The sequence below is a fragment of the Myodes glareolus genome, chromosome 11 (genome assembly GCF_982192425.1).
Source record: "Myodes glareolus chromosome 11, mMyoGla1.1, whole genome shotgun sequence".
Lineage (NCBI taxonomy): Eukaryota > Metazoa > Chordata > Mammalia > Rodentia > Cricetidae > Myodes > Myodes glareolus.
The window spans coordinates 4,337,315-4,364,244 of NC_142036.1; the positions used below are offsets into that span (position 1 = coordinate 4,337,315).

The window sequence follows — 26,930 nt, forward strand, 5'->3', positions numbered from 1 at the left end:
TAACTGTTCTGTAAGACAATGAATATTATTAAAATACATGACAATGTTTTGCCTATAAAAAGTTTGTATTCTTGTTTTGGACCAGATGAAATTTTTGGAATGGCTTCAGCAGACAGTTATCACAAACAGATGCACAGTTTAGAGGAGCGTTGTGTCCAGCGGGGAGGATGCAGCAGCTGGAGCTAGAAAAGTGAAGGAGACAGTGGAGGAGACGACAGACTTGAGGGCCGTCTCGATGCGCTTCCAAAGCAGTGGCAACAGACGCTATTTGGGAGTTTCACCAGAGTTTGTAAATATTGGGAGACTATGGAAGGAAGGCGCCTACTCAAAGTCCACTAGGGTGGGGCTTGGTCGTTTGTGGGAGGGTCGGGGCAGGATGCCTGGGCCATCCAGAGCATTGTCAGTATTGCTTTGGTTGTTGGAATCCAGGGCTATAAATCAATAAGCTGACTGCAATGTTTCAAAGTGGGAGGATACAGGGAATCAGAAAGGAGACAGGAAGAATGAGCAGCTTCAGGGGAAATCTGGTGGACCAAAAGGTTCCATCCTGTGTGTGCTGGCGGGGAAGGAGACTGGGGTTCTACCAGTCTGCTGCTGGGGGTGGGATCTACCAGTCTGCTGTTGGGGGGGATCTACCTGTCTGCTGCGGGGGGTGGGATCTACCAGTCTGCTGCTGGGGGTGGGATCTACCAGTCTGCTGCTGGGGGTGGGATCTACCAGTCTGCTGCTGGGGGTGGGATCTACCAGTCTGCTGCTGGGGGTGGGATCTACCTGTCTGCTGTTGGGGGGTGGGATCTACCTGTCTGCTGTTGGGGGGTGGGATCTACCTGTCTGCTGGTGGGGGTGGGATCTACCTGTCTGCTGCTGGGGGTGGGATCTACCTGTCTGCTGCTGGAGTATCAGATATGATGTTTCCAAATAACTATCAGTTTGACAAAGGTAATCTGTGATTTTGAGGAGGAGACAGTTTACCATGGATACTGTGACAGACGGGGCCTTGTGCAGGAATGATGAGAACAGTTCTGCTGGCTCGACAGAGCCCAGACAAGGGGAGCTTCAGCATATTTATCTGTGTTAGAAATCATGTACTACACAGGGAAATTTGATCACATGAGAGGGAAAGGAAGGGTGAGGGGAAGAGAGAGAGATTGTGAGTGATCACGTTTTCAAGATTAATACCCTTGAGTATGAAAAGTAGATAAGGATCTACCCCTAGACAGAAATGTAAATATCAATGTTCCAACTACTGGAACAGGAGGCAACATGCAGGTAGGCTGGCAGAGTCTGATGGTGGCAACTCGCAAGGATTCTTTACTGAAGGTCTCCAGAAATTATTGACTAAGAATAAGAATTGGGAAGATGCTGGTGGTATGAGAAACAAAGGCACATAGCAGACATCAAAGTAGCAAGTATTTGCAAAATTTTCATATCAGGCCAGACAGTGAGCATCTCAGGTATGTGTTGCAACGACTTGGCTCTTCAGGTGAAGCCTTGGATCAGCAAGCAGTGTTGGGTAAGCAGATGAAATAAGCTATGTCCAGTAACATTTGAACACAGGCACAGGCAGGGACTGTGGTTGTCATCTCCTGGCCTGCAAGGGAACCGAACTGCAGAAATCTAGTGATGTGGTAGGTCCTAATGCTGCAACCCTTTAATACTGCACCTCATGCGAGGATTCCAAATCATAAAATTATTTTTGTTGCTACTTCATAACTGTAGTTTTGCTACTGTTATGCATTGTAATGTAAATATCTTGTATGTAATATAAATATCTATATGTTGAGAATCATTGATCGAGAGCATCACCGAGGGTCCATTTGATTTTTACTTTTAAATACTTTTCACCATCCCAGCCGTCCTCCTAAGGGTATATTTCTTGTTTGTCAGAATTTTAATGGGCGCTATAATATGAGATGATGTCAAATATGGACAAATCATGATGTTTTTAATCAGTACAAGGCAGGGTAGAAAGGAGTAAAGTGTATTAAGTACCCTCCTTTATGACAGGAGGACAAGGAAATTGTGTGGGGGGAGGTGATTTATATTTGCAAATAATGAACATTCTTTAAAGATTGTATTCTTTTAGATTTATTTATTTACTTATTTATTTAATGCATATGGGTATTTTGTATGTACGTCTGCAAACCAGAAGATAGTATCAGACAGTTGTGAGCTGCCATGTGCGTTCTGGGAATTGAACACAGGGCCTTTGGGAGAGCAGTGAATACTCTTAACCACTGAGTCATCTTTCCAACCCGCTAAAGATTGTATTCTTAAAATGGCAAATTTCTGCTATCTAGAGGATTCCGTGCTCGCACCTGAGACTTATTTCTGCTCCAGGCACCCTCAGTGTTCACTGTGCCCTGCTACAGAGGAGATGCTGCCATCCCACAAAACCTCAGCAGACTCCCTGGTAATCCTGCTCCTCCCTGGCTTCCAGTGTGGCCCTGAGTGTCAGAGGGAATGTGTGCAAATGAGGCCTGCAGGGCTGGTCCCATCTGGGTGTGCTGGGCACACTGGACAGGACCTGCAAGGACTCCCTCAGACACCCAGTCCCACACACAGCTCTGTAAACAAGTGTGTCCATCATCAGCAACGGACGGATGAGGGGAGGGGCACTAGCTAGATTCTTGGTTTCTACAAAACCGCAAATTTTTGAGAAACTCTTCATGTCATGATGAGAATCTTAAATACAGATATTTTTTGTTGTTGTTGTTTTTGCTTTCTTAAAATAAGGAAAGAGATTTTATCTGAACCAGATATATCAATGCATGAATTCAACATCTGCATTTTAAATACTTTAAAAAGTATGTTTCAGATTAATTTAACTTTTATACTTATTTCATGTTTTCTAATTAAAGACGAATATCACTGTCTTGATTTTCCTGTTTCCATTTGATTTTGTGGTACTAATATTTTCATTAGGTAATTTTACAGCACCACATATAAAATAACTACCTTGTGGAAAGCTTTCAGAGAAGCTTATGGACGGCACTTTATTCCCTGGAGGGCTTTGCGCCCAGAGATATCACAAATCCTCTAAGGTTTATAGGACAGTCGTCCTGAAAATACAACATGAAACCTAGATGTTCTCTGGGGGGCCCTTCCATGGCTCTGTAATTTAGTAATTTAATTCAAGAGACTCATGAATTTATTAATATATTTTGGGGGTTTTGTCATAGACAAAAGAGGCAAGATAACTTGACCTAGACTTTCATATTTGTGGTCTGTTTAATTTTACCTATGTGAAATTAATTATGAACAGTTTACCTAACACGGGTAAGCCAGAAAAAGAGAAGAATTAACGTGTAACTGTCAGAAGAGTTATTTAAAAGCTTATTTCAAGGTCTCTTTTGGAAAAAGAAAATTTTCTGTACTGCATAATTCAAGTTCGCATGATTTTCAGCATGAGAAACGTTACAGATGCCAATGAAAAGTCTGTTCCTCAACAAACGGAGTCATAAAATGTGGGTCCACTTCTTTGGGGCTGAGAATGAAACATGGACAGGAATCCTTTAGAAAAGGACATACAGAGGACAAATGAGCAATATTTCACATCTGAAAACAATGACTGCATTACCTTATCACTAAAATTCACTTCTTCTGGGCCTAGGAGATGATTCTGCAGTAAGAGCATTTGTTGCACAAGCATGAGGCCTGGAGGCCAAGTGTCCGGTGCTCCCGTGAAAAGCCGGGTGTGGCCATGTGCATACCTATGACCCCAGCACCGCGAGGCATGGAGAGGGAACATGGCTGGGGTTTGCCGGACCCCAGCTTAGCTCCAGGTTCAGTAAAAGGCCTTCTCTCTGGCCTCCATGTGCATACAGGTATGTGTAAACACATATACACACATGTGTGCATACACACACACACTCTATGCATACTAGGTTTTGCATGGCACAAAGTCTACCCTACAGGAATTTACAGGTTTTAGAACAGCTAAGGAGCTCACTAAAGGCAACAGCTAAGGAAGAAGGGCTTGTGTACAGAACCAAGTGTAAACACGCTCTTCACTTTAGCTATACAGTACAGCACAGAAACAAAATCTCTCAGGAAGAAAGAGACACTGTGAATAGAAGAAAGATGCCAACATTTGTGAAGGGATATTGGAGTTCTCTGATAGGGAGAAAAGCTACAGAGAACAACACGCCACCTCCTGGGGATAGGTGGTGTGTTCCTCCTTCATATGCCCCAAGTTTTCAACAGCTGTGGAACAGTCCTCTACACAGTATTATGTTTTATCATGCACTGGGAAGAAAGAAGAGAAATGTCAACTTGCTTTAAATATACTCTACAATGAAGACAGGAGGTTCACACACACATACAGATGGATGGGTCTCTATTGATGGAATAGGCAGCAATAAGCTTTATCAGATACATTAGGGTCATAACCTCCTTCTTCCTGAAATCACCCTGGCCATACACCACTCATAATTCACAGCTGTGTGGAGATGCCACTGTTGAATAAAGTCACAATTCATGTATCCTTTTGAGAAATAAAGTTGCATTCAAACAGATTTTTGTCCATAGGATAAGTTTAAAACAAACAATACTATAGTATCTTATACATTTTGAAACATTACATTAATGAATGAATGATCTAATCAATCTCTGAATAATGAATGCAGAGTTGGGGAACTCTTGCATGCTTGAAGCCTCAATATAAACTCAACTACAGTATTATTCATATCATAGCAATATAAATTTATTAAAATATTACAACCTGTACAGTCTGACTGACAAAAGCTAAAGTGATTATTCCAACGACAATCAATAGATTTTGGACCTTCAAAGCAAACTGCAGTAGGATAACCATACTGAGTCTTCAAATACTTCATTTAAATATAAAGTGAATGGTTGTTGATACTGAGGTATACAATTTAAAATCTTGTTCATTTGTGATTTCGCTATTAGGGATTAACAGCACAGGTTCTCTGGCAGCTGAGGCATTGTTATAATGTGTCTGCAAGTTCCTTGTCTTCTATCAGCTTGAAGAGACAGTCAGTCATAAGGACCAATTCCTTCTACTTCTTTGCTTTCTTTAAGAAGTGGAATCTGCTGGGTGGTGGTGGTGCACGCCTTTAATCCCAGAACTCGGGGAGGCAGAGGCAGGCGGATCTCTGTGAGTTCGAGGTCAGCCTGGTCTACAAGAGCTAGTTCCAGGACAGGCTTCAAAGCTACAGAGAAACCCTGTCTCAAAAAATGAAGAAGGAGGAGGAAGAGGAGGAGGAGGAGGAGGAACAGGAGGAGAAAAGGAAGTGAAATCTATCATCTATCAATCAATCTGTGTATCTATCTATCTATCTATCTATCTATCTATCTATCTATCTATCTATCTATCTATCTACCTACTTACCTACCTACTTTCCTATCTACCTACCAAGGAAGGGAGGGAGAGAGAAGAGGAAGAAGTGTATGCCCTCTGTCAATCATTACACAGTAGCCACCATTTATCCAAAGAAGACACACTAAGATCCCCAGTGAGTCCTAAATCTACAAATAGTACTGAACTCCCTATTTTTACATCCATATGATACATTTCTGCTTATACATTAAGCATTGTAAGAGATTAACAACACTAAGTAATAACAAGAGACAACAACTAACTCGATATATGATAGGAAATGGTCTTGTTCTTTTTCACCCGTTTTGTGATGACGCGGGATGACAGGACTGGTAAGAGAGGAGATGAGTGACGTGGGTGTTGTGCTCTATCAGGCTACCCTGGGAGGGCGAACTGAAGAAGTCCTGAAATCCCCAGGATGGTGGGCTGGTAAACAGCTCTCTAATAACTAATGGAAGGAAGTGCACACAGTATTGCTACTTTGAACAAAGAAAAACTTTGCATCCTGGGTAGGGTGGAGCTACACTGCTCAGAGTGACACACAATTTAAAACATGTGAATTGCGTACCTGAGGGACCTTTCTATTTTTTAATATGTCTGGACAGTGAGTAATTAAAATCACAGAGAGTAACATCCCAGATACAGGAGGAGTATTGTATGAACAATTTAGAGTCTTTCTTTGGAAATGCCTTTATGTCAAAATTAAGCAGTTTATTCCCATGAAAATGAGTAATAACAGAACACATAAAGCAATTCTGCCTCATTTATGACCTAACCACCCACAGCCGAGAAAGATGCTATACTATGGCAGACCGCATCATACCTGAGGATCGGGAGCATCGTTAGCCTCTGTCACTGTTCCGTGCTTGGCGGTGTTTCCATCTTCTTCAACTGTTTAAAAATAAAGGCACACATATATGGCGTCATAAGAAAATGTCTCAGGTGATTTTTTTCCAGACAACAACTTGTCAGGGAAAAATGGACTCATCAAATGCAAACCCAGCAATCCCAGTTGCTGTTCACATAGCAGACTCCCGTCACACGTCCGCCGTGCACATCATCTCGTCTACTAAACCAGCGCCAGTGGGATGTTAACTCCAGTTCTTCTCTCCATCCCTCCACGTCCTGACACCATCCTTTCAGTGCTGTACTTTACCAAAGGAACTCCAGGTACAGTAAGGGTGTTTATTCATTTTAAATTAGAAGAGTCGTTAAATTATTATTTTTTAATGGAGGACTGAACCAGGGGCTTCACGTTCTACTGCGGAGCTGTGTTCACAGGTCATTCACTCTTTTTATTTTTATTTTAAGTTGCATCTTACTAAGGTATCAAGGTAAGCCTTGAGTGGATCCTCCTACCTCAACGTCCCCAGTAACTGGGAATATAACTCTGCACACATGCGTGTGTGCGTAAGTTGTGCTCTGGATGGCTCGATAAATGTCTTATTACAAAGGAAATGATTCTTTATGGTTCAGTTACTGGGTGCATTGTCACCACAAAATTCCAAACTCTAGAATCCTGTGTCCACTTCGTCCTTTCCTCTGGACCTCCATGTCAAGCATTTTACGACCCTTTCCTCATTGCTACACCAACCTCCCCCACCAGGAGCTGGTTCCAGCCTCTTTATTTAATTCAGCAACTGCTAAAGTCATCAGTCTCAAAACCATAAATACAAGTGCCACGCTTTGCCTGTGCATTCCTTATCTTAGATGTCTGCTCACTGCCAACAGGATTCCTCCCACTCTCCAGCTTCTTTGGAATCTCTACTCTCACCCAGATACTCAAGAAAAAAAATATAACATATGCAACCCTGATCCAAGTTTGACGACTGCGCAACTTTTCAGTGTGGACAACTTTGTTGTACAACTAATAACAAGTGTGTGCTGAGTGCCTACTCTGTACCTGGCATTGGTGTTCTGCTCACAAACAAGACAGACAGACCTCATGAAGTATACATATTACCCGGGTACACAGTCAGTGACACTTACAAAAATAATGTAGAATGAAGTGAGGGCTGGGGAATGGCCAACTATATAAAGTCTCCTGCCACCTGAGGAAAAGAGAGTGGGGCCTGCAGGTTTTTTCTGATTTTCACATGAACACCATGTCATAAGCAACTCCCCACAACTCCCCCCTACACGTACACACACACAAACACACACACAAACACACACACACACACACACAGTAAGTCAACATGATAAAGGGAGTGGCATTATTAGAAAATGTGGCCTTGTTGGAGAAGGTGTGCCACCCCAGCACCACTTCTGCCTGCAGGCCACATCATGATGATAGTGGAAACTCTGAAACTGTAAGGGAGCCACCCCAATTAAATGATCACTTAATAGGAGTTGCCATGGTCAGGGTGTCTCTTCCAGCACTACAAACCCTGACTAAGACACAGCTGGTACCAGAGACTGGGGTATTGTGATGGGCCTGAACATGTGTTTGTCGGAGGAATTTAGACTCTGGTACTTTGAGTCAGAAAAGCACTGGAAAGCGTTAAGCCCTGCTTACTGGGCCGTACCAGTAGGAACATGGAAGACAGTGGTGCTGAGAATTATTTGAACTATGGGGGTGCACACTCAGGAGGTTTCAGAGGAGAAAAATTTTAGTATGTCACCTAGAGGTTGCTCTTGTGATATTTTGATAAAGAAGTGACTGCCTTTTGCCCTTGTCGAGGGAGTCTGCCTGGGGCTAATTGGATTAAATCGGTTGGCAGAAAAAAAAATCTCAAAACAGCCTCGTGTAGACTCTGTTGTGTGGATATTAGTGGTACCTCTAATGAAGATTTAAAATAAAAAGGAACAAGGTGAGCAGGGGAAGACATTTGAGGCAAAAAAGGGTACCAGAAAGTGGAATGTCGCTCAAGGAGATAAACAGATAAAACTCAGGGCAAAGTCCCACCCAGTTAAGTTTCTGACTTGTGAAAAGGAACTGAAGAAAAGCTTAGAGCCCAGTGTGGCAGAGCCCAGTGTGGCGGAGCCCAGTGTGGCGGAGCCCAGTGTGGCAGAGCCCAGTGTGGCAGAGCACACCGTTAATCCTGGCGTTGGGAAGACAGAGGTTGCTGGATCCCTGAGTCTGAGGTAGCCTGGTCTACAGAGCGAGTTTCTGGGCAGCCAACTTTAGGCAGTGAAAGAAAATGCCGGTGAAGATATAATTGAAGGGTGGGGGGCATGTTCCAGTCCCAGTAAACAGCAGAACTTCGCAGTTTTAGCCATGTGGTTCTGGCTTTAGAGTTAAGGATAGAAGAAAGGAGTTAAGGTATAAAGCCGCTGAGGCCAGGTATGTATCAGAGATGTCCCTTAGTGGAGGCTTAGTAGAGAGGTCAGTACATGAAGTCGTGAAGTTGAAGCCTGATTTGCCTTAGAGAACCAAGGTGTTGGAGATGCCAGAGTAATGAGATATCTGCAAAGGAAAGCTGCTAACAGGGAGTGGAACCAGCCAAAGAGAAAGAAGTGTGTTACAGTCAATTCTAAGCAGAATTGGAGATCTGAAGAGTGTTTGGACATCAGACATGGAGATGCAGAGTTTGGAGTTTGCCCAGTTAGTTTTCAGTCTTGCTTTGGTCCAGTATTTCCTCACTATGTGCCCCTCCCGATGTTCTATAATCATGGTAATGTATATATATCCTATGCCATTATACGTTAAAAATGTGTTTTGCTTTTTTGCTTTTCATTTTATAGGGGATTACAGTTAAGAGATTGCATGAATCTCAGAAAAGACTTTCAACTTTGGACTTTTAAACGTAGAGACTGTGATAGACTATGGGAACTTTTGAAGTTGGACTAAACACATTTTACCTTGAGGGCCAGAGAGCGGAATGTGGTGGTTTGGAAGAAAATGGCCCCCAAAGAAAGTGGCACTATTAGGAGGCGTGGCCTTGTTGGAGGAAGTGTGTCACTATGGGGGCGGGCCTTGAGGTCTCTTTTGCTCATGCTTCCCTCAGTGTGTCGGTCAGTCAACTTCCTGTTGCCTGAAAAATGTCGAACTCTCAACTACTGCTCCAGCACCACATCTGCCTGCATGCCACCATGCTCCCCACCATGATGATAATGGACTGAACTCTCAAACTGTGAGTGAGTCATTCAAATAAGTGCTTTCCTTAAAAAAGTGCATGGTCATGGTATTTTTCATAGCAATGAAAAAAAAAAACCTAAGACAGCAGTAGAATCTTTTAACTAAGGTAAGATGAAAAGTCATACAAATACAACTAAAAATACAGCAGACTCTCTGTGGGGATCATGCACGCCATGAGGATACGGGTGCTTTGCTTCTCGGAATAATCATATTTGGGATGAGATTTAAGGCCGAGCTAATCACTCACTGCATGACATAGTGATACATGACAAACCTGAAGACAGTACAGACCACAGCACATTTAGACTTGAGCCAGAAAACATGGTAAACCACTGAAGAATCTGTATCCTTTGATGCATATGTCCTCAGTGTCTGTCAACTTGTTTGTGGATGATAAAAAGATACTACAGCAGCAAAAAGAAACAGAGAGGGCAGTCAGGAGACTGCTACAGTGGACTTCCTTAGAAATGGGGCGATTTAGGCCAGGGAGGCAGCAAAGAGAACGAGAGAGGTGGAGGGCTTGGGCTATACTCTTTGACGGAATGAACCCACCTGACAATGAACTGAGTCTGGGAGGGAGCCGGGGAAAGATGATGGGCATCCGCCGTCAGTGATGATCCTCATCCTTCCGCCCTCTCCATCAAAGTGACAAGGATACAACCCCGTACCCTAACTGCACCCATGGACTCTCTCACTGTGGACTTATAAATTTCACACTTTCTAAAACTAAAAACTAGCAGTTTTTAGATTATCATTTTGTGAGCTTTTGCTTTTGTATGACTTTTGTGCCTGCTATGTGATACTTACTATGAGGCCCACCTCTGGAACTCAGCGTACAGTATGCCCTGTCAAAGTGAGCAGGGATGACCAAGGCATTGCCAAGTGCTTAGGACGGTTCTACTTACACCACTTACTTACAGACTATCGTAAGCTACATCTTTTAACTATTCATGAAAGGAGGGAGCATAGTTCCCCTATTAAACTACCCAGATAACTAAGATCACTCTTACCAGCTTAGCATGCCCAGGCTCGGCAGGGACAGCGGAAGTAGAGAGAGGCTTTGCCCCTATTTTCAGCAAAGGAATGGGAACCTTGTTCAAAACAGGTCCCCGATTGCTCCTGTGGGCCACTTAGGAGGAAATTTAAAAACACAAAAACAAAAACAAACACTAGCAGAGACCAGGAAAGGAAAAATAATTTAGAAAAACGACCTCAACTCCTCTTAAAAAGGTAACAGACCCCAAAAGCAGTAATTCCACTTAATCAAATGAATTTCCACCTGAAGCTTCATCCAGTGAGCAAACTAACGTACATGAATGGAGGCTTCCTTTACATGAAGACTGTTGTGAAATACTGTTGTCCACCGTAAAGACGTGTCTCTGCCTACAGTGCCTTCTGACTGGCTTAGGAAAGAGCTGAAAGGTCAACAGCCAGGCAGAAGGATAGGTGGGATTTCTGGGGAGAGGTGAGAAGGCGGGATCTAGGTACACAGACTTTGCCAGACTCTGAAGTTAGACATGGTACACAACAGAGGTAACCAAGCCACGTGACCGAATGTTAATTAACAGAGATGGGTTAATTTAAGTTATAAAAACTAGCTGGAAAAAAGCTCAAGCTAAGACCAAGCTTTCATAATTAATAATAAGTCTCTCTGTCATTATTGGGGAGCTAGGCCCCCCCCAAAAGAAAGTCTAACTACATTTGAGAAAGATTGTTACAGAGGACAGTGGGCATTTAATGTGATTTACTTATTTTCTTTCATTCCTCAAAACTTTATTTTTGTTTAATAATAAGGAAAATAAAAGTTTGAAATATTTTAGTTAATAAAATCATTCTTTTTTGAAACCGTGTTCTGGGGCCTAGGTGTTTCTTTTACTCATCTAATTCAACTAAGATGCAGAACATTAGGGTGATGCATATGAGCTGATTTCTTTTTATGTAGACAGAGCTAATACTGATTTTTTTAGAAAGTTTGTGTGTGTGTGCACACACAAGAGAGAGAGAGAGAGAACACACACACACAGGAATAGTTTTTTAGGTGGAGGGTATTTTGAGACAGGGTTTCTCTGTGTAACCCTGGCTGTTCTGGAACTCACTTTGTAGTTCCTGGCCTCAAACTCACAAAGATGTACCCACCTCTACCTCCTGAGTACTGGCACTAAAAGTGTGTGCCATCATGCCCAGCTCCAGAGAGTTCTTAACACAAAGAAGCAGAATCAAGGAAGAATAGATGAGCACACAAGAAAAAAAAGATGAGTTTGTCCCCAGTAGCAACATTACATTCATTCATTCATTCATTCATTCATGCCAGGATTTGTGCCTCGGGCTTTAAGTGTACCTTGCCATTTGTCTTTATCAACAACACCACACGCACTCTCACATCTTTAGAGATGTCGATATCCACTGTCTGTTACTACACGTAAATAAGAGAAGACTCAGGCAAAGGTCAGCCAGATTGTCCACATCTATATATTGGAGGGTAAAGAAAAGAGAACGTCCTAATCCAGCATCTAAACAATCTTTGTTTTTTAAAGAAAAACAAACCCACTGAATAATAATAACTCTGAAGGTGCATTTAGCCTGTGGCTCACATATGAGAACAAAACATTTGTTCTAGACTTTCAAGGATTTATGTTCACCCCAGGAAATCATGCATATGAAATATGTAATTGGAACTTTCTACTGAGCCTACAATATAAACATTAATGTCAAAAAATATATTAGGAGGCAACTTCTCTCTTATCTCTTCATCTCTTCTAACAATGACATCAGTGGCAAGAGGAGGAAGAGGCAGGCAGTTGTTTAGATTCTGGGTTCAATTTTTCTCTTATCTGATCTAATAAGGGTAGGCTGGAGGAGAGTTTCTATGCAAATATTGATTCTGGGACAGTTCCCTCCTGCAGGACGTGCTCATAGGAATGACACTTCTGGGACCAGCGAGGCTAGAAGCCTCACCTTCTGCCAACACAAACCATCCCCTTATCTCTCCACACACAGAATCCAAAGCAAGAGCCAGTCTTTAAAAATAACTTTCAGCATAACAAAAAGACAAGTATAAGACTCAGAGTCTGGACTTTGAATAGTGAATGTTAGAGGCCACATGAGAACAGTATATGCAAACTACTTACCTCTAATTCACAGAGGACTACTTAGTTTAAACACATCTATTTGTAAATCAGCCAGGAGGGAGCTCGGGAGCTCTAGAGCTGACAGCTTCCAAGGCTTCACCAGCCTGCCTTGATAGCACTGTTTCTTCCTTTTATCTTTTCTTCCAGAACTTCATGCCTAAGCACTGTGCTTATTATCATTCTCAGCCTTCCTTAACCCTCTCCACCTCCTCCCACATGCCCCCCAACTTCTCCAATTCCCGACCTCCTCATTATTGTGCACACGCGCGCACACACACACACACACACACACACACACACACACACACACACACGTAGGGTCCATTTAGTGCTGCTTGTATTTAAGTGTTTATGGCTGACATCCTGGGCTTGGATAACCCCTCTGGGGGTCATCCCTAGAGAAAGGCAATTCTTCTTTTCTCTGCAGCTATTTAATTGCCTGCAGCTCTTCATCTCTTCATCATAGGTAGGGGCTCGTGAGATCTTCCCCATCTGCACTGGCATGCTGATTGGTGTTCTTGTTATACGAGGATGTGAGGAAAGAGACCCTTCACTCATTGTTTGTGGGACTGTAAACTACTGCAGGCACCATGGAGACTGGTGTGGAAAATTCACAGAAAACTAAAAGCAGATAGCTCCACTACACGACTCAGGTCCACCACTCCCAAGCATATGACCAAAGGACTCGATGTCCTGCTCTCCAGCTACTTGCTCACTGCTGCTTTATTTAAAATATCCAGGAAATGAAGACAACCTAAATGTCCTTCAACTGATGAATCTATACACAGTGGGATTTTATTCAGCTGGACAGAAAAATCAAATCATTACATTTGTGAGTAAACAAAAGAACAGGAAAATAGTGTACTGAGTGAGGGAAGCCTGGCCCTATGTCTCCACAGGACATAGGGTTCCTTCCTTCCTTGTTTTGCCTACATATATGTATACATGCCACATGCATGTCTGATGCCTTTGGAGGCAAAAAGAGGTGTCACATCCCCTAGAACTGGATAGAGTCAGTTGTGAGCAACCATTTGGGTGATAAGAACCCAACTAGTATTCTCCAAAAGAGCAGTCAATGTGTTTAACCAAACCACTGAGCCATCTTCCCGGTCCCGTGGAACAAATTGTCTCTCCCAACAACTTACCATGATGGATACTAAGGAAGCTCTTCTAATGACTCCATTAATATTCTTTACACCAAAATATAACAGGTAGCCTTTCAATTTTTAAATTTTATTTATTTTTTGTTTGAGACAGAGTCTTGTCAGCTTGTCTAATATTTACTATGCTATTGTGAGATATTGCTTTAACTATGTAAAGGTGTGTTGCATTTGTTTAACTATGTAATGATGTGTGTTTAATTATGTAACCTTACCTGCCTAAAGCACATGATTGGTCTAATATAAAGCTGAATGGCCCAGCACTGGGGAGGCAGAGGCAGGCGTATCTCTGTGAGTTCAAGGCCAGCCTAGTCTACAAGAGCTAGTTCCAGGTCAGGCACCAAAGTTACAGAGAAACCTTGTCTTGAAAAAAACAATGACAACAAACAAACAACAACAACAAACAAACAAAACAAAACAAAATAGAAGCTGAACAGCCAATAGCTAGAACAAGGGATAGAAAGGGAGGGGCCTGGAGTCAGTCTACCAGATAGACACAGAGTAAGACATACAGAATGAAAGAAAGGTAAAAATCCCTGAGGCAAAACGTAGATGAAGAGAAACAGGCTAGATTAAATCATAAGAGCTAGTGGGATAAGCTAAGATAAGGCCAGGCATTCATAAATAATATTAAGTTGCTGTGTCATGATTTGGGTGCTGCCTGGTGGCCCCAAAGAGAGCCTGCCAGGCTGGCCTCTCAGTCACAGGAGTGTTCCTGCGTTGTCCTGCTGATCCTGCGATGACAAGCAGTGTCCTTTAAATGTGATGCTTATTGAAGATGTCCTCGATGACTTTGTAAAGTGGAGACCTACACTCATGTGGAACACTGAACAGACAAGAAGAGCGCATTCCGGTCAGCGCACTGCTTGTAAAAGCTGTTCATTTGTGGTTTGTTTTTAAAGAACTGACAAGTCAAAGAAAACTTTACCTGGTGACAGAAATTCAGCTTTTCAAGTTGCTTGTGAATAGTCAGAAAAGGTAATAAGAAAGATAATTTACTGAACACTTGGCAGAGTTTAAGGTGTGGCAACAGGAGAATCCTTCACACATGCGGCATCTTCTCTGAAACAAAGCCGGCCAAACTGCACAGGATCCAGCCCATTCCTGGTGTTCTGTTTTTCTGAAATATTCTGACTGTAGCTCAGGCTATCCCGTCGCCTCTACTTCTTGGCCAGTGATACCAGGTATTACTCATGTTAATCTTGGGATGAATTTCTTTTCAGTTCTTTCCCTCTTCAGTGAAAGAGGGCAGAATGCAACAAAAAATTTGAAAAGTAGTTAAGATCAAAATGTATTAGAACTGGCATTTCTCACAGGTAGGAGCATTATATGGATGGAGGTGGGGTCCTTCATGTGTTCTGTGGACTGTGGACACACAGAAGGCAGAAAAGCATTGCAGTTTCCAGCCACAGGAGGCAGGACCTGGTTCCTCTTTATGTAAATCATCAGCTGTTATTTTGTACCATCCTGCAGAGGTCTCATAATATTGTTTTTGGAAGCCGCTCCACAGCACACCCTGCACATTCAGCAAGGAGCTCTGTGTGAAGTGGCAGGGTAGCGGCTGCAGCAACATGTACACACATTGCCAACACATCAACAGCCACTTCCAAATGCTCAAATCCTTCCTTATCTATAAAAATAAGAAAAGCATTCGCAAATTGTGACTGCATTAGTGGCAGTATTTATTTTAGTGTTGAAATTGACGATTAGGGGTCAGTACATGGCACATGGCAGGGTGTCTGAAAATGGATTCAATGCTGACCAGGGATCACACACCCACGTTTTGCTAGCTTGCCAGCTGATGGTAGTGTTAATCATTTCAAATGCTCCTTTCCAGGTCCTTCTTCCTGAAAGCTTGCCCTGGGCTCTCCTCTCTTAGCCTCTTTCCTCTACAATCTTATCTGCTCTTGTGGGTTCAATCTGCATCACAATGCAGATTATTCACCAATCAGGGCTTCTATTTCTGTGTCCCTGTGAGGCTCAGGCCCACATTGCCAATCACACACTGAATCCTTCCATTTTATACAACATGACATCAACTATGGAAAAACTACTGTGGCAGGTGTGTGGGGTGGCATCCCCAGGTTAGCAAGCTGCCAGTTGGTGGAGCTGTCTTGTGGGTTCTTGATATCCCCATGAGGTTCGAGGGCAGGGGAAGGCCTGGTCCTCTCTTCAGTCTGTTTCCAAGCACTCTTAAGATTATCCTCATCTAACAGATGAAAAGCTGAACCCCGAAGAGGACAAATAGTTCTAGAATGGTACAGGAAACCAGTGAAGGAGACACCTTACGTACTCAGGTGTCACTGTGTCAAAATGTTCTACAAACTTAGTTGTTGAAAATGAACAAGAGTGAGGCTAAAATGAAGGAAGCAAGAGTGGATAGTGCTCCACAAAAGAGTGGGGATACTGATAGTGCTCCACACAAGAGTGGACCTGGGTTATCTACCAAGAGTTTAGGTTCTAAAAATTAGAGCCATGAGAACTTAGTCTTTTATGGCTTCCCAGTGCAGGGAGACAGAAGTCTACCAGAATCATCAAGACAATGCTAGGCAGTGAGGATGCTGCACCAGGAGCTGAGCAGCTTCCCTGGAGCCGCAGCATAACCAGCGTGTGTTCCACACTGCACACGTGACTGCGGGCTTCAGCTACAAGGACAGCTTTCTTGCTGCTTCATTCACTTGGTTCTAAGGTTGAAGGTTTCTATTTCAGTTCTCAGGTCTTTGTCTCTCAGCCATGACTCTCCAAACTTCATTTTCTTTTACTTCATAAGACGTTTTAACAGTGTTTACTTTTAAGTAAGATTTAGTAAGTTCAGTTAATGGAAAAATTATTCAACAGAAAAAAATGATAATGTCTCTAGAACAAAGAGTATTATATATCAGGTGCTGAAAGAGAGTATAAATATTCACCAATGGCCAAGACAACAAAGAGGTAATCTGGACTTTATCCATGCAAGTAACTTCTTTTCTTGCTATGCGCACCAGAAATGTATTAGGGGGGGAAAAAGTTTGATTTTAATACAAAGATGACTTGTGCTTCATTCAAGTTTTACAAAAAACAAAAATCAAGCAACCCTTGGTTACAATATTTTTTTTCTATATTTTTCATGAGAGGCAGAACAATTCGGGCCTTTTGAAGTGGTTTTCCAGGATGTGTTCTGGCTAGGGGACAGATGGAGACCAATCTGTTATAGTCCCATGGTGCAGGAAATGGCCAGATACGTTCACTTTAAAGGATCCTAAAGGACTCAGTTACTCTATATAATTTCTCCTGGGAATTAAGTTCCAAAGATTTACCTAAGCTTGTAAAAGAAAGATGGTTTTGAGGCCTAACTAGGCCAGCAAAAGTCATGTACTTTATGCCATGTCATTTACCCTACCAACAAGCCCAGGGGCGTGTGCTATGAGTTCCTTTTCACAGAATCAGAAACTGAGTCTCTGGAAGTCACTAAGTCATATGCTTGGCTAACCAGGACCAAGTTGGAGTCCCTTGGTTTGTTTTCACAGCTACATAATCATGCCTTTAAGACAATAAACTAGAAAGAAAACAGGTCACATCTCCATGGAACACCCTTATTAACTAAGGGTTTACAGTAAAAAGTCCACATTAGCATATATTAATTGTATAAAATCATCATCATTATACTTTACACACTCTACATACTAATATTCACATCGCTATTACCTTTTCTTACATCGCCTCCCTTCCACAAATAGTGTCCTTTTATTTTCATGTCTAGACTCCACGTGTGAAGAAGACATGTCATTCCTGTCCTCAACATGGTTATCTCCATTTTTATGCATTTTTTGTTTATTAACATTTTTAGTGCTTGATGTTCTTATACACGCATGTAACATATTTTGACTAAATCCGTCTCCATTCTCTCCTCTTCAATTCTTCCCTTATCCCTACAATCACTTTCCCTCCCAAATTTATGTGCTCTTCTTAAAAGACCCACTGAATCCATTTAGTGCTGCCTGTGTGTACATGGATGTAGGGCCGTCTACAAGAACATGGGCAGCCTTTCGGGGGATCCGCCAGTGAAGTACATAGAGTCCCCTGGCAGCCACCAGTTGCCAACAGATCTTCAGCAGGGGAAATGCTGGGAAGTCCTTCTGCTGATGTGTTGCTTTCATTGGTTAATGAATAAAGAAACTGTTGATAGTGCAGAACTTAAGTAGGCGGGGAAAACTAAATGGCATGCTGGGAGAAAGGAGGCAGAGTCAGAGAGATGCCATGGATCCGCCACCAGAGTAAGACATGCTGCTGAAACTTAGCTGGTAAACCACTGCCAGGTGGTGATACACAGTTTTAATAGAAATTGGCTAAACTAAGATGTAAGAGTTAGCCAATAAGAAGTGAGAGCAAATGGCCAAACAGTGTTTTAATCAATATAGTTTCTTGTTTTTATTCTAGTTCTTGGCGGCTGGGACAAATAAGTGGCCCTCTCCTTGCAACAGGACAGGATTTCAAGAGCCCTTTCCACCAAACATGCTAGAATTTTTGTTGATCTTGTGCCAGTTGTATGCATACAGTCATAGCCACTGTATTCATCTGTGAAAATGCAGTGTCATAGCCAGCAAATCCTGTTTCCCTGCAGACTCCACAATGATCCCTGATCCAGAGGGTAGGAGTAAGCTATAGAGATACCATTTAGAGTTGGTTATTCCAGTCTCCTGTTTTCTGTACTCTAAGCAGTTGTGAGTTTCTGCATTTTCATCATCCACTGCAGAAAGAAGTTTCTCTGATGAGGGTTGAGTGAGGTAATGATCTATAGTGAGGTAGAACTTAGGGGCAGGTTATTATATTACTACGTCTATTTAGAAGAATACTAATGGTCTCCTATTATTGAGCCATGGGCTTTGGATCACTTAATGGTGGTAGCAAGCATGAATTCAGTCTTGTGGAGTAGGATTTAAATCCAGTCAGAAAGTGGAAGATTATTTCCATAACAGTCATGCTATTTTTCCACCAGTGGGCATAATATGATTTCATTCTTCTTTACGGCTGAAGAACACTTGTGTGTGTGCATATGTATACATGTATATTTGTGCATGTGCATGTGTGTTTTCTTACATTTCTTTATTCATCTGTTGATGAGCATTAACCTAGTTTCATAATCTGTCTACCATAGATAATACAGTGATAAACACATGTACAGGTATCACATTTAGCAAGCTGCCTCAGATTCCCTATGGGTATATATTGACATGAATAGACAGTATGGTATTTGTATCCTTAATTTTTCTCTTTTTAATGGCAAAATCCCTATTCTGATTTCCATCCTAGCTATATTTATCTTCTACCAGTATTGTGCACAAAGTCCCCTTCTCTACCTTACCCCCCATTCTTCATTCTTGTTAGTAGTTGCTTAATTTTCTTAAAGATACTATTTTTTAATTGATTTTTATTGAGCTTACATTTTTCTCTGCTCCCCTTCCTACCTCTCCCCTCCCCTTCAACCCTCTGCCAAGGTCCCCATTCTCTCAATTTCCTCAGGAGATCTTGTCTTTTTCTATTTCCCATGTAGATTAGATCTATGTAAGTCTCTCTTAGGGTCCTCATTGTTGTCTAGGTTCTCTAGGATTGTGATTTGTGGGCTGGTTTTCTTTGCTTTTTGTTTAAAAACCACCTATGAATGAATACATGTGATAATTGTCTTTCTGGGTCTGGGTTACCTCACTCAAAATGATGTTTTCTAGCTCCATCCATTTGCCTGCAAAATTCAAGATGTCGGTTATTTCTCTGCTGTGTAGTACTCCATTGTGTAAATATACCACATTTTCCTTACCCATTCTTCAATCGAGGGGCATTTAGGCTGTTTCTATGTTATGGTTACGACAAACAATGCTGCTATGAATATAGTTGAGCTCATGTCCTTGGAAGATACTATTTTTGATAGTGGGTTGCTTTTCCCCTAATGGGTAAAGGTGTTGAGTACTGTTCATGTATTTACTGACTATTTATATATCTTTTGAGAACTGTCTGCTCAGTTCATTTGTCGATTTATTTATTGGGTGTTTGTTCTGTTGGTAATTGATATTCTTTGTTCTTTATAATATTCTAGGTATTATTCTCCTATCAGATGACTAACTAGCAAAGACCATTTCCCATTCTTGCAGGCACTCTCTTCGCTCTGATAATTGCTTCCTTTGCAATATCTTGCAGCATTTCCCTTAATTTCATGTAATCTCATCTGTGAACCATTCTCAGCATCTTCTGTGCTATTGGGATTCTTTTTCAAAACTCCCTTTTCCCTTCATCTTCGAGCGTTCTCCTCTACTAATTTGCAAGCTTCAGGTCTTATATAAAGGCCTTTGATTCATTTTGATCAATTTTTGCTCAGGGTGAAAGCAGAACTGGTTTTATTTTTCTACATGTAGAAGTCCAGTTGACCAGCACTATTTGTTGCTAGCTTTTCTCCACTGCATATTTTTGGTAACTTTGTCCATAACCACTGCTTGACTATAACTGGTTCTTTTTGCTTTCATAAGAACTTTAAACTTATTTTTTTGACTTATGTGAAGAACATTGTTGGAATTTCTTAGGATGACATTGCATATGCAACTACCACTTTGGTAATATGGCCATTTTCACAATATTAATTGTCTATCCCTGGAGCTGGAGGCCTTTTATCTTCTAGAGCTTTTTTCGGCTTCTATGTTTAGATTTTATAATCTTCATTGTATAATCCTTTTACTCCATGATTTTTCCTTTTCTTTTCTGAGAGTAGAAATCCAGTATTTTTAGATTATAGTATTACAATCTTCTGCCATCCCTACTATGTTCTATTTTTGAACTGTTAATAACTATACTGCTAAATCTTTATACTAATATCACAGTGGAATTTTAAAGCTTGCAGAGAACTCCCATAATTCCATGGAGGACCTTGTGCTTGTAATCATAAACAATGATACCATATGGACCAATTCGTAAATAAAACAACAAGGGCAAGGGACAGCCTAAGAATAGTTCAAAAAGGATGTGAGATTCTTCCTCACGCTCTACCCATGTCTCTCCTGCCAGCACAGGAAGGAGAGGCCATTTGCTCTCCTGGGGAACGCAGCAAAGCTCCACAGTACTTCAGGATGATCAGGGGAACGCAGCAAAGCCCCACAGTACTTCAGGATGATCAGGGGAACGCAGCAAAGCTCCACAGTACTTCAGGATGATCAGGGGAACGCAGCAAAGCTCCACAGTACTTCAGGATGACCAGGGGAACGCAGCAAAGCTCCACAGTACTTCAGGATGATCAGGGGAACGCAGCAAAGCCCCACAGTACTTCAGGATGATCAGGGGAACGCAGCAAAGCTCCACAGTACTTCAGGACGATCAGGGGAACGCAGCAAAGCCCCACAGTACTTCAGGATGATCAGGGGAACGCAGCAAAGCTCCACAGTACTTCAGGATGATCATTATTAAGCTGCACCAACTCACCAAACGTCGATGCCCCCACTGCAAGAAGTGGGAAGGAGGGCAGCTGCACAACGGAAGAATGGATTGTAAAAGGTGGCTAAAAAGTGACCTATAAGGAGCCAATGTGCTTTTCTCTTTGGAATTTTCATCTGTGAATGGAACCATTTTTCCTGGTCGGATCCACTGACCACTGGAATGAAGTCAAAGCTGGACCATGGAAAGGCAAAGTCACTAATGTCTCCAGGAGGAAGGAAGTCACAGAACGGCAAGCTGGAAGAGTTCAGGGCTGCTGCATATTGCTTCGTGTGCAGTGGAGAGGAGCATGAAAAAAGGCAGCAGAGATGGAGACGAGAGCTGGAAGTGGACACCCTTCTGCCCTGATGTGAGGCCAGGAAGACGACTTAGGAGATACCAATCTCAGGGACATTAGCTTCACATGCTATGGAGATGGCCTCAGATTCAGCCTCTGGTCAGCTTAAAATATCTCAACATGACAGCCCTGAATTATGGACAGTGGGGATGTAGACTTTAATTTTCTGAAGTTTTTCTTTCTTAAGGTAGGAATATCCAGAAGTTTCTCCGTGTCTCAGGGACAGGGGCCAGTACAGGTTGAGCTCAACAAAATGAGGCTTGGGCAGGGTAGCCAGGAAGGCCCAGTATCCTGGCAAGCTAAAGCAGCCCCTGCTCTTCATTATGAGGGCAGGAACTGACATGGCTCTCACATCTGCATCCTTCAAGTCCTGCAGGCCAGGTACTGAATATCTAGGAAGGGGGTTTTACCAGCTGGGGAAAGGGTTGCATCCCAAGCAGCCTGCTTGCCAAAGCCCCAAAAGGAATGCAGGTCAGCAGAGCCAGCACATCGCTCACCACAGTGGTTGCTGGCTGTGAGGGCCATGAAGCAGTTCTCCAGAACTTTGTATTTCAGTGCTGTGGATACCTGAGAGTTTACATTACCCGCGTACAGAGTTACTATAAGGAGCTGAATGGCTCATAAGAGACATGTAATCTCTTAAGGGTGACATATTTGAATAAAAAGTTTTGATCTAGCATTGGTTGTCAGTTCAAACTAAAATTGAATTAACCTAAGAACGACTGTATAAATTTTTTGGATAAAATGTGGTATTTCGACACATGTGTATACATGTATAAATAATGATTTCATAACATTACACATGGTCACTGTTATATCTGGGAACACTAGTTTCAGGGGATTTGTCCTGAAATCTGAAGATACTCAAGGCCCTTTTATAAGATGGTGATCTCCTTGTTTATGACCTGATAGATCCTCTCATACGCTCCTATGGCCTGCTGTATGTAATAACCAACACAGTGCAAAGGTGATGGACACAGCTACTGAGTTAGTTTTAGAGAACAAGGGGCAAGTGTCTGTGCGTGTTTAGTACACACAGGACCACAGCAGGCCCAACTAAACATGCATACAAACTTGGGAAACGCGCTGGGGAACACAGGCTCCTATGAGGTGGGAAGAGACTACAGCAGGGTGTGCTCACGTATCACCTGCTCATTTGGATCTGTGTAGACGGAGGCTGCTTGCTCGTTCCTGGCTGCCCAGACCCGAAATAATTACAGTCTCCATCTACAGGTTTGACATAGGGAGTGGCTGCCCACAGAAAACTTGGTCTAGCGTGTGTTCACTGCATATCAAATACTTTACTCAGAAAATAAAGGCTTGATGATGTCTCAAGTGTTGGAGCAAGTACCTGTTCCGGTTGTCTTTTGTATCACGTTAGAACAGTCTTTTGCCTTCTCCCCTCTTTTGTATTGGGGCATGAAAGTGTATGAAAATTAAACATGGGTGAACTCAGAATTCAATATTCGGTATCCACTGAGTTGCCTTCCTGTTACTATCCTGCGTCTCTGAGTTTCTTTCATATCTCTGGGTCTCCTACCTAACGTTTCTAATCCTCACACTCCTACCCTAGGACGTATGAGTTTTGTTGAAGCTGATCTTCGACAAAAAGGTAAAAGCACAGAAACAAAAGAGAGATGGGATAATTTAAATTAAGAAAAGCTGGCCAGAAGCAAGCCAAGCTAAGGACGGACATTCATAAGAATGAGCCTCTGTGTCATGGCAGGACTCCCAAAGAACAAAAACGAAGAGCCACAAACGCTAAGAGTAAAACCAGTCAACAACCCTGAAACTCCATGTCATTAGTTACCATATTCCCATGCTCCTCACCCCCCATTCTCCAGGTCTCTGGGAAACACTGCTGTGCCTTCTACCTCTTCCAGACTGACGTTTTTACTGTGCATTTGCATGAGACCACACAGAATCTGTCTTCCTATGCCTATATTATTTTGCTTAGCAGGGTATCCTTCAAGTTCTCATATCTAGAGATTTGGACAACAGCAATAAGGAGCAGAAAGGCAGGAGATCCTGGAAGGGGCAACAGCGGCAAGACTGGCACTTACACCCCGCGGTGACCAACAGCTGTCTAGTTAGGCTTTTTCCACACTCAACAGGAGGAGATGTATTCCTGGTTCTGTAAACTGAGACCACGCACCCTGGGAGAGACCTTACTGCTGCCACTTCACTACACCAGCACAATCTCCAACTGCACTCTAAATGCGCCCTCTTACCTCACACCCACAGACAAGCACAGCTTTAGCTCTTACCTAAGCCTTTTCTGCTCCAGAGCAACACAACTGTTCCAGATGCAGAGAACAGCTGCCTGGAGGGTGCCCAGACCCAAGGGACATTCACAACGTGACCCTACACTGTTCCAGATGCAGAGAACAGCTGCCTGGAGGGTGCCCAGACCCAAGGGACATTCACAACGTGACCCTACACTGCAGGCTCCGGCGACACTGTGGAGGAGGGGGTGAGGAGGGGATGTCCGCTGCAAGAGAGTGTCTTCTCCAGGTGACAGCAAAGTTGCCCAGCAACTCTCAACAACGCAGCTTCCTAAACAAGCCTAAAAAGGATTCTGGAATTATAAAATTTCACCCCAAAAGATCTATAAGCAATTTACGGTTGCTGAGAGAAAAAGAATCAAGAATTCTCTAATGACACGCACTGTGATAAGCTAACCAATCCCAAGGGGTCAGGTCTCAGCATCACCAAATGATCTGAGCAGGTTGTGTTTATAAATTTATATACATAAAACACATACACACACATATGTGTGTATATATACATACAATTATGGTTAATGAGTAAGAAGCTATGAATTTGAGGAGAGGGAAGAACATAGGAGGAACTGAGGGAAGTGGTGGAGGGGAAGAATAATATAAAAATTGTATTTAAATATAAGATTCTTAAGTATTAAAAACCGCTTCCACCTATGCCAATAAAAATCAGCTCCATAAAAGCTTTCCTGACCAGTTCCACTTAGAAACGTTGGTCACAATATGTTTTTACTCCTTCTGCCCCAGGCACAGGCTGGAGACAATTATCATTTATAAAACTCTCATTGCTGGTACCATGAATGACTGGTTGTCATTCCCACAGGAAAATTTCTATTAAGCTAGAGAAACACTGAGAAGCCAGGAAATTCTCCAATAAACCAATTAATAGTCACAGTTTAAAGTGTATTTTTGATTCCTACGACCAGCAAATGCTCTCTATTAAACTCCAGCTCACTTCCTGAGACTGCAGACCCAGCTTCACGTATATTTTTCAAGGTCTGGAACTCGAATCACCTAAACACAGGGTGGTTAAAATCCCGGTGCCGGGGCCTTTCCTACACTTAGATGCTAGCCCCGCGGCAGGCCCGTGCCAGCACAGCTGAGGGAGGAAGACGACTCAGGGCGGCGCTTCAGAGAGAAAGTTTCAGTCAAGAAGGAAGCTGGAAGCATCTGCTCAGAAAAAGGCAGAGATTTATCTTATTGAGTTTCCATCTGTTTCCACATCCGAACAAAAACCACTGTCAAAAGCTACAACTGAATTGTGCACGTCTTGGGGACTGCAGAAGGAACTTCTCACCAGCCTCCTCCCCACACAGGGCCAGAGCAGTGTTCCCAGAGCTGCTGACACCGGTGATCTGCTTAGGGAGAGGGGGCTGCTCTGAGTGAGGTGCAGCTGTCAGCAAGCTGTGCCCAGAGCCACAGCTCTCATGGAGAGCCGGCGATGCACCCCAAACGGGTCTGCTTCTGCGCGCTCGTGTCTCAGAGTGTTAAAGCTGTAGCTGCCGTGTGCCCACTAGAAAGGTCTCGTGGGTTTACATTACTGTGGCAGGGGGATGCTTGGTACACTCTTAAATATTTAAAAAACACAAATCCTGTGATGGAAATACAATTTTGGGTCTCTTTAGGTTCAGGGAACTGGAATAGGTCATTTGTATGAATAGATTTGTTAGCTTTATACTTAGGTAAAAATATTCTGAAGAAGTATGTGAACAAAATAGCTGGTTTTCTAAGATACAGGTCATATCACACTATTTTATATTTTGTTTTATAAAATCAAATTTACTTGTATCATTGAATGTGTTTTAAACTAAAGGGATTGAATTAAAAAAAAAAAAACCTCAAATGTTCATTGTTTACACAGATGCATGGAGCAAGTTTATCAGGAGCATGTCAGGTGAGGGCCAGGACGGCGAGCAATGCTCACTGTCACACACTATTCGCGTCAGCTTGGCTCCATCTTCATGGCTACTTACACAATCAGACTTTTAATGTGATGAATGATGGACAATTGCTGGGTCATATGGCCAAGGCAAAGATTTCCCATGATGCTTCTTACTTGTCAATACAAATGACAGCAGAAAACATGCCCTGGGGGTGAAGGGGAGGGGGGCCTTCAGATTTCCAATGTTAAAAGATGCCAGTGAAATGGAAATAAAAAGCAGGGGAAAGATATTGTATTACTTGCAATTCATATTCCCATATTCGTAGGTAGTCAGCCACATGCTTGACTAGGAGACATAAATTTGCTGGTGGCTAACATGGGACTGTAGTGTTAGGACAAGCTCTCCTCTTCCTTGTATTAAAAGGGTTGCTGGACAACAAGAGCAGGTAACACAGTCACCGTGGCAGTCACATTTCCTGAAAATGCTCCCCAGCTACAAAACTAGGTACGTGATGTGTTTCACTAGACGACAGAATTTCATGACTTTAGAAAAACTGTGCATGGCAGGAATTCTTCTTAAGGAATATTTTAGTGCCTGAGAGAGATGTTAGCTGTAATATAGCTTTCCTTTTAATTATGTGATCATTTTCTTCTAATCATTCCTTAAAGATTTTCATGTTATTATTTTAAACCATCTGCAGATTGCTTTTACTCGATACCTGAGGGGCATGCCAAATTGCTGACACAACACTAGAGTGTAATCTGCTATATAGTGGATCACAGATAATCTCTGTCCCCTCCCTGGTCCGTGATCCACCAAAGATGCTATTTAAATGTCCAGACTTAGTCAGATACAGGGTTTTAAATGGATGCACTTCCTCTTCGGGGCACCTGGTAATTAGCATAACGGCCTCTGGGACCCCGCCTCCCAGTGCTGGGTGCTATAGATCATGTGTTGCTGGGGAAGTAGCTCTCATTCCCCAGAGGACCAAGAACAAAGGAGCTGGCAGGCTGCAGAGGAGAAGTTGCCCAGTCAACGGTGTATTAAAGACACCATTAGTTGTTTCAATCAGCTAATTAGCTCAACACATGCAAAACTAAATCATTAAACAAAGTGGCCCTGATTGCGCTGCTGGCTTCTGATTTGGTATCACTAACCCAGCAGGGGGAAAACAGGGTTATTCAACAAAAATCAAAAAGCTAGAAAGGGGTGGGACTTAATTTTTTTTTTTTTTATAAAAGTTGAGATTTGCCCGGAAGTTTCACTAGC

At 42.6% G+C, this 26,930-nt stretch overlaps 1 protein-coding gene across 1 annotated transcript in view; it reads right to left on the reverse strand.

Moving 5' to 3' along the window:
* Positions 1-26,930, reverse strand: part of Rapgef5 (Rap guanine nucleotide exchange factor 5) — a 219,137-nt gene that overhangs the window by 112,307 nt on the left and 79,900 nt on the right. The window contains exon 8 of the mRNA XM_085698050.2: positions 6,168-6,235. Coding sequence (XP_085554176.2) covers positions 6,168-6,235 — 68 coding nt within the window. The remainder of the gene's footprint in view (positions 1-6,167; positions 6,236-26,930) is intronic.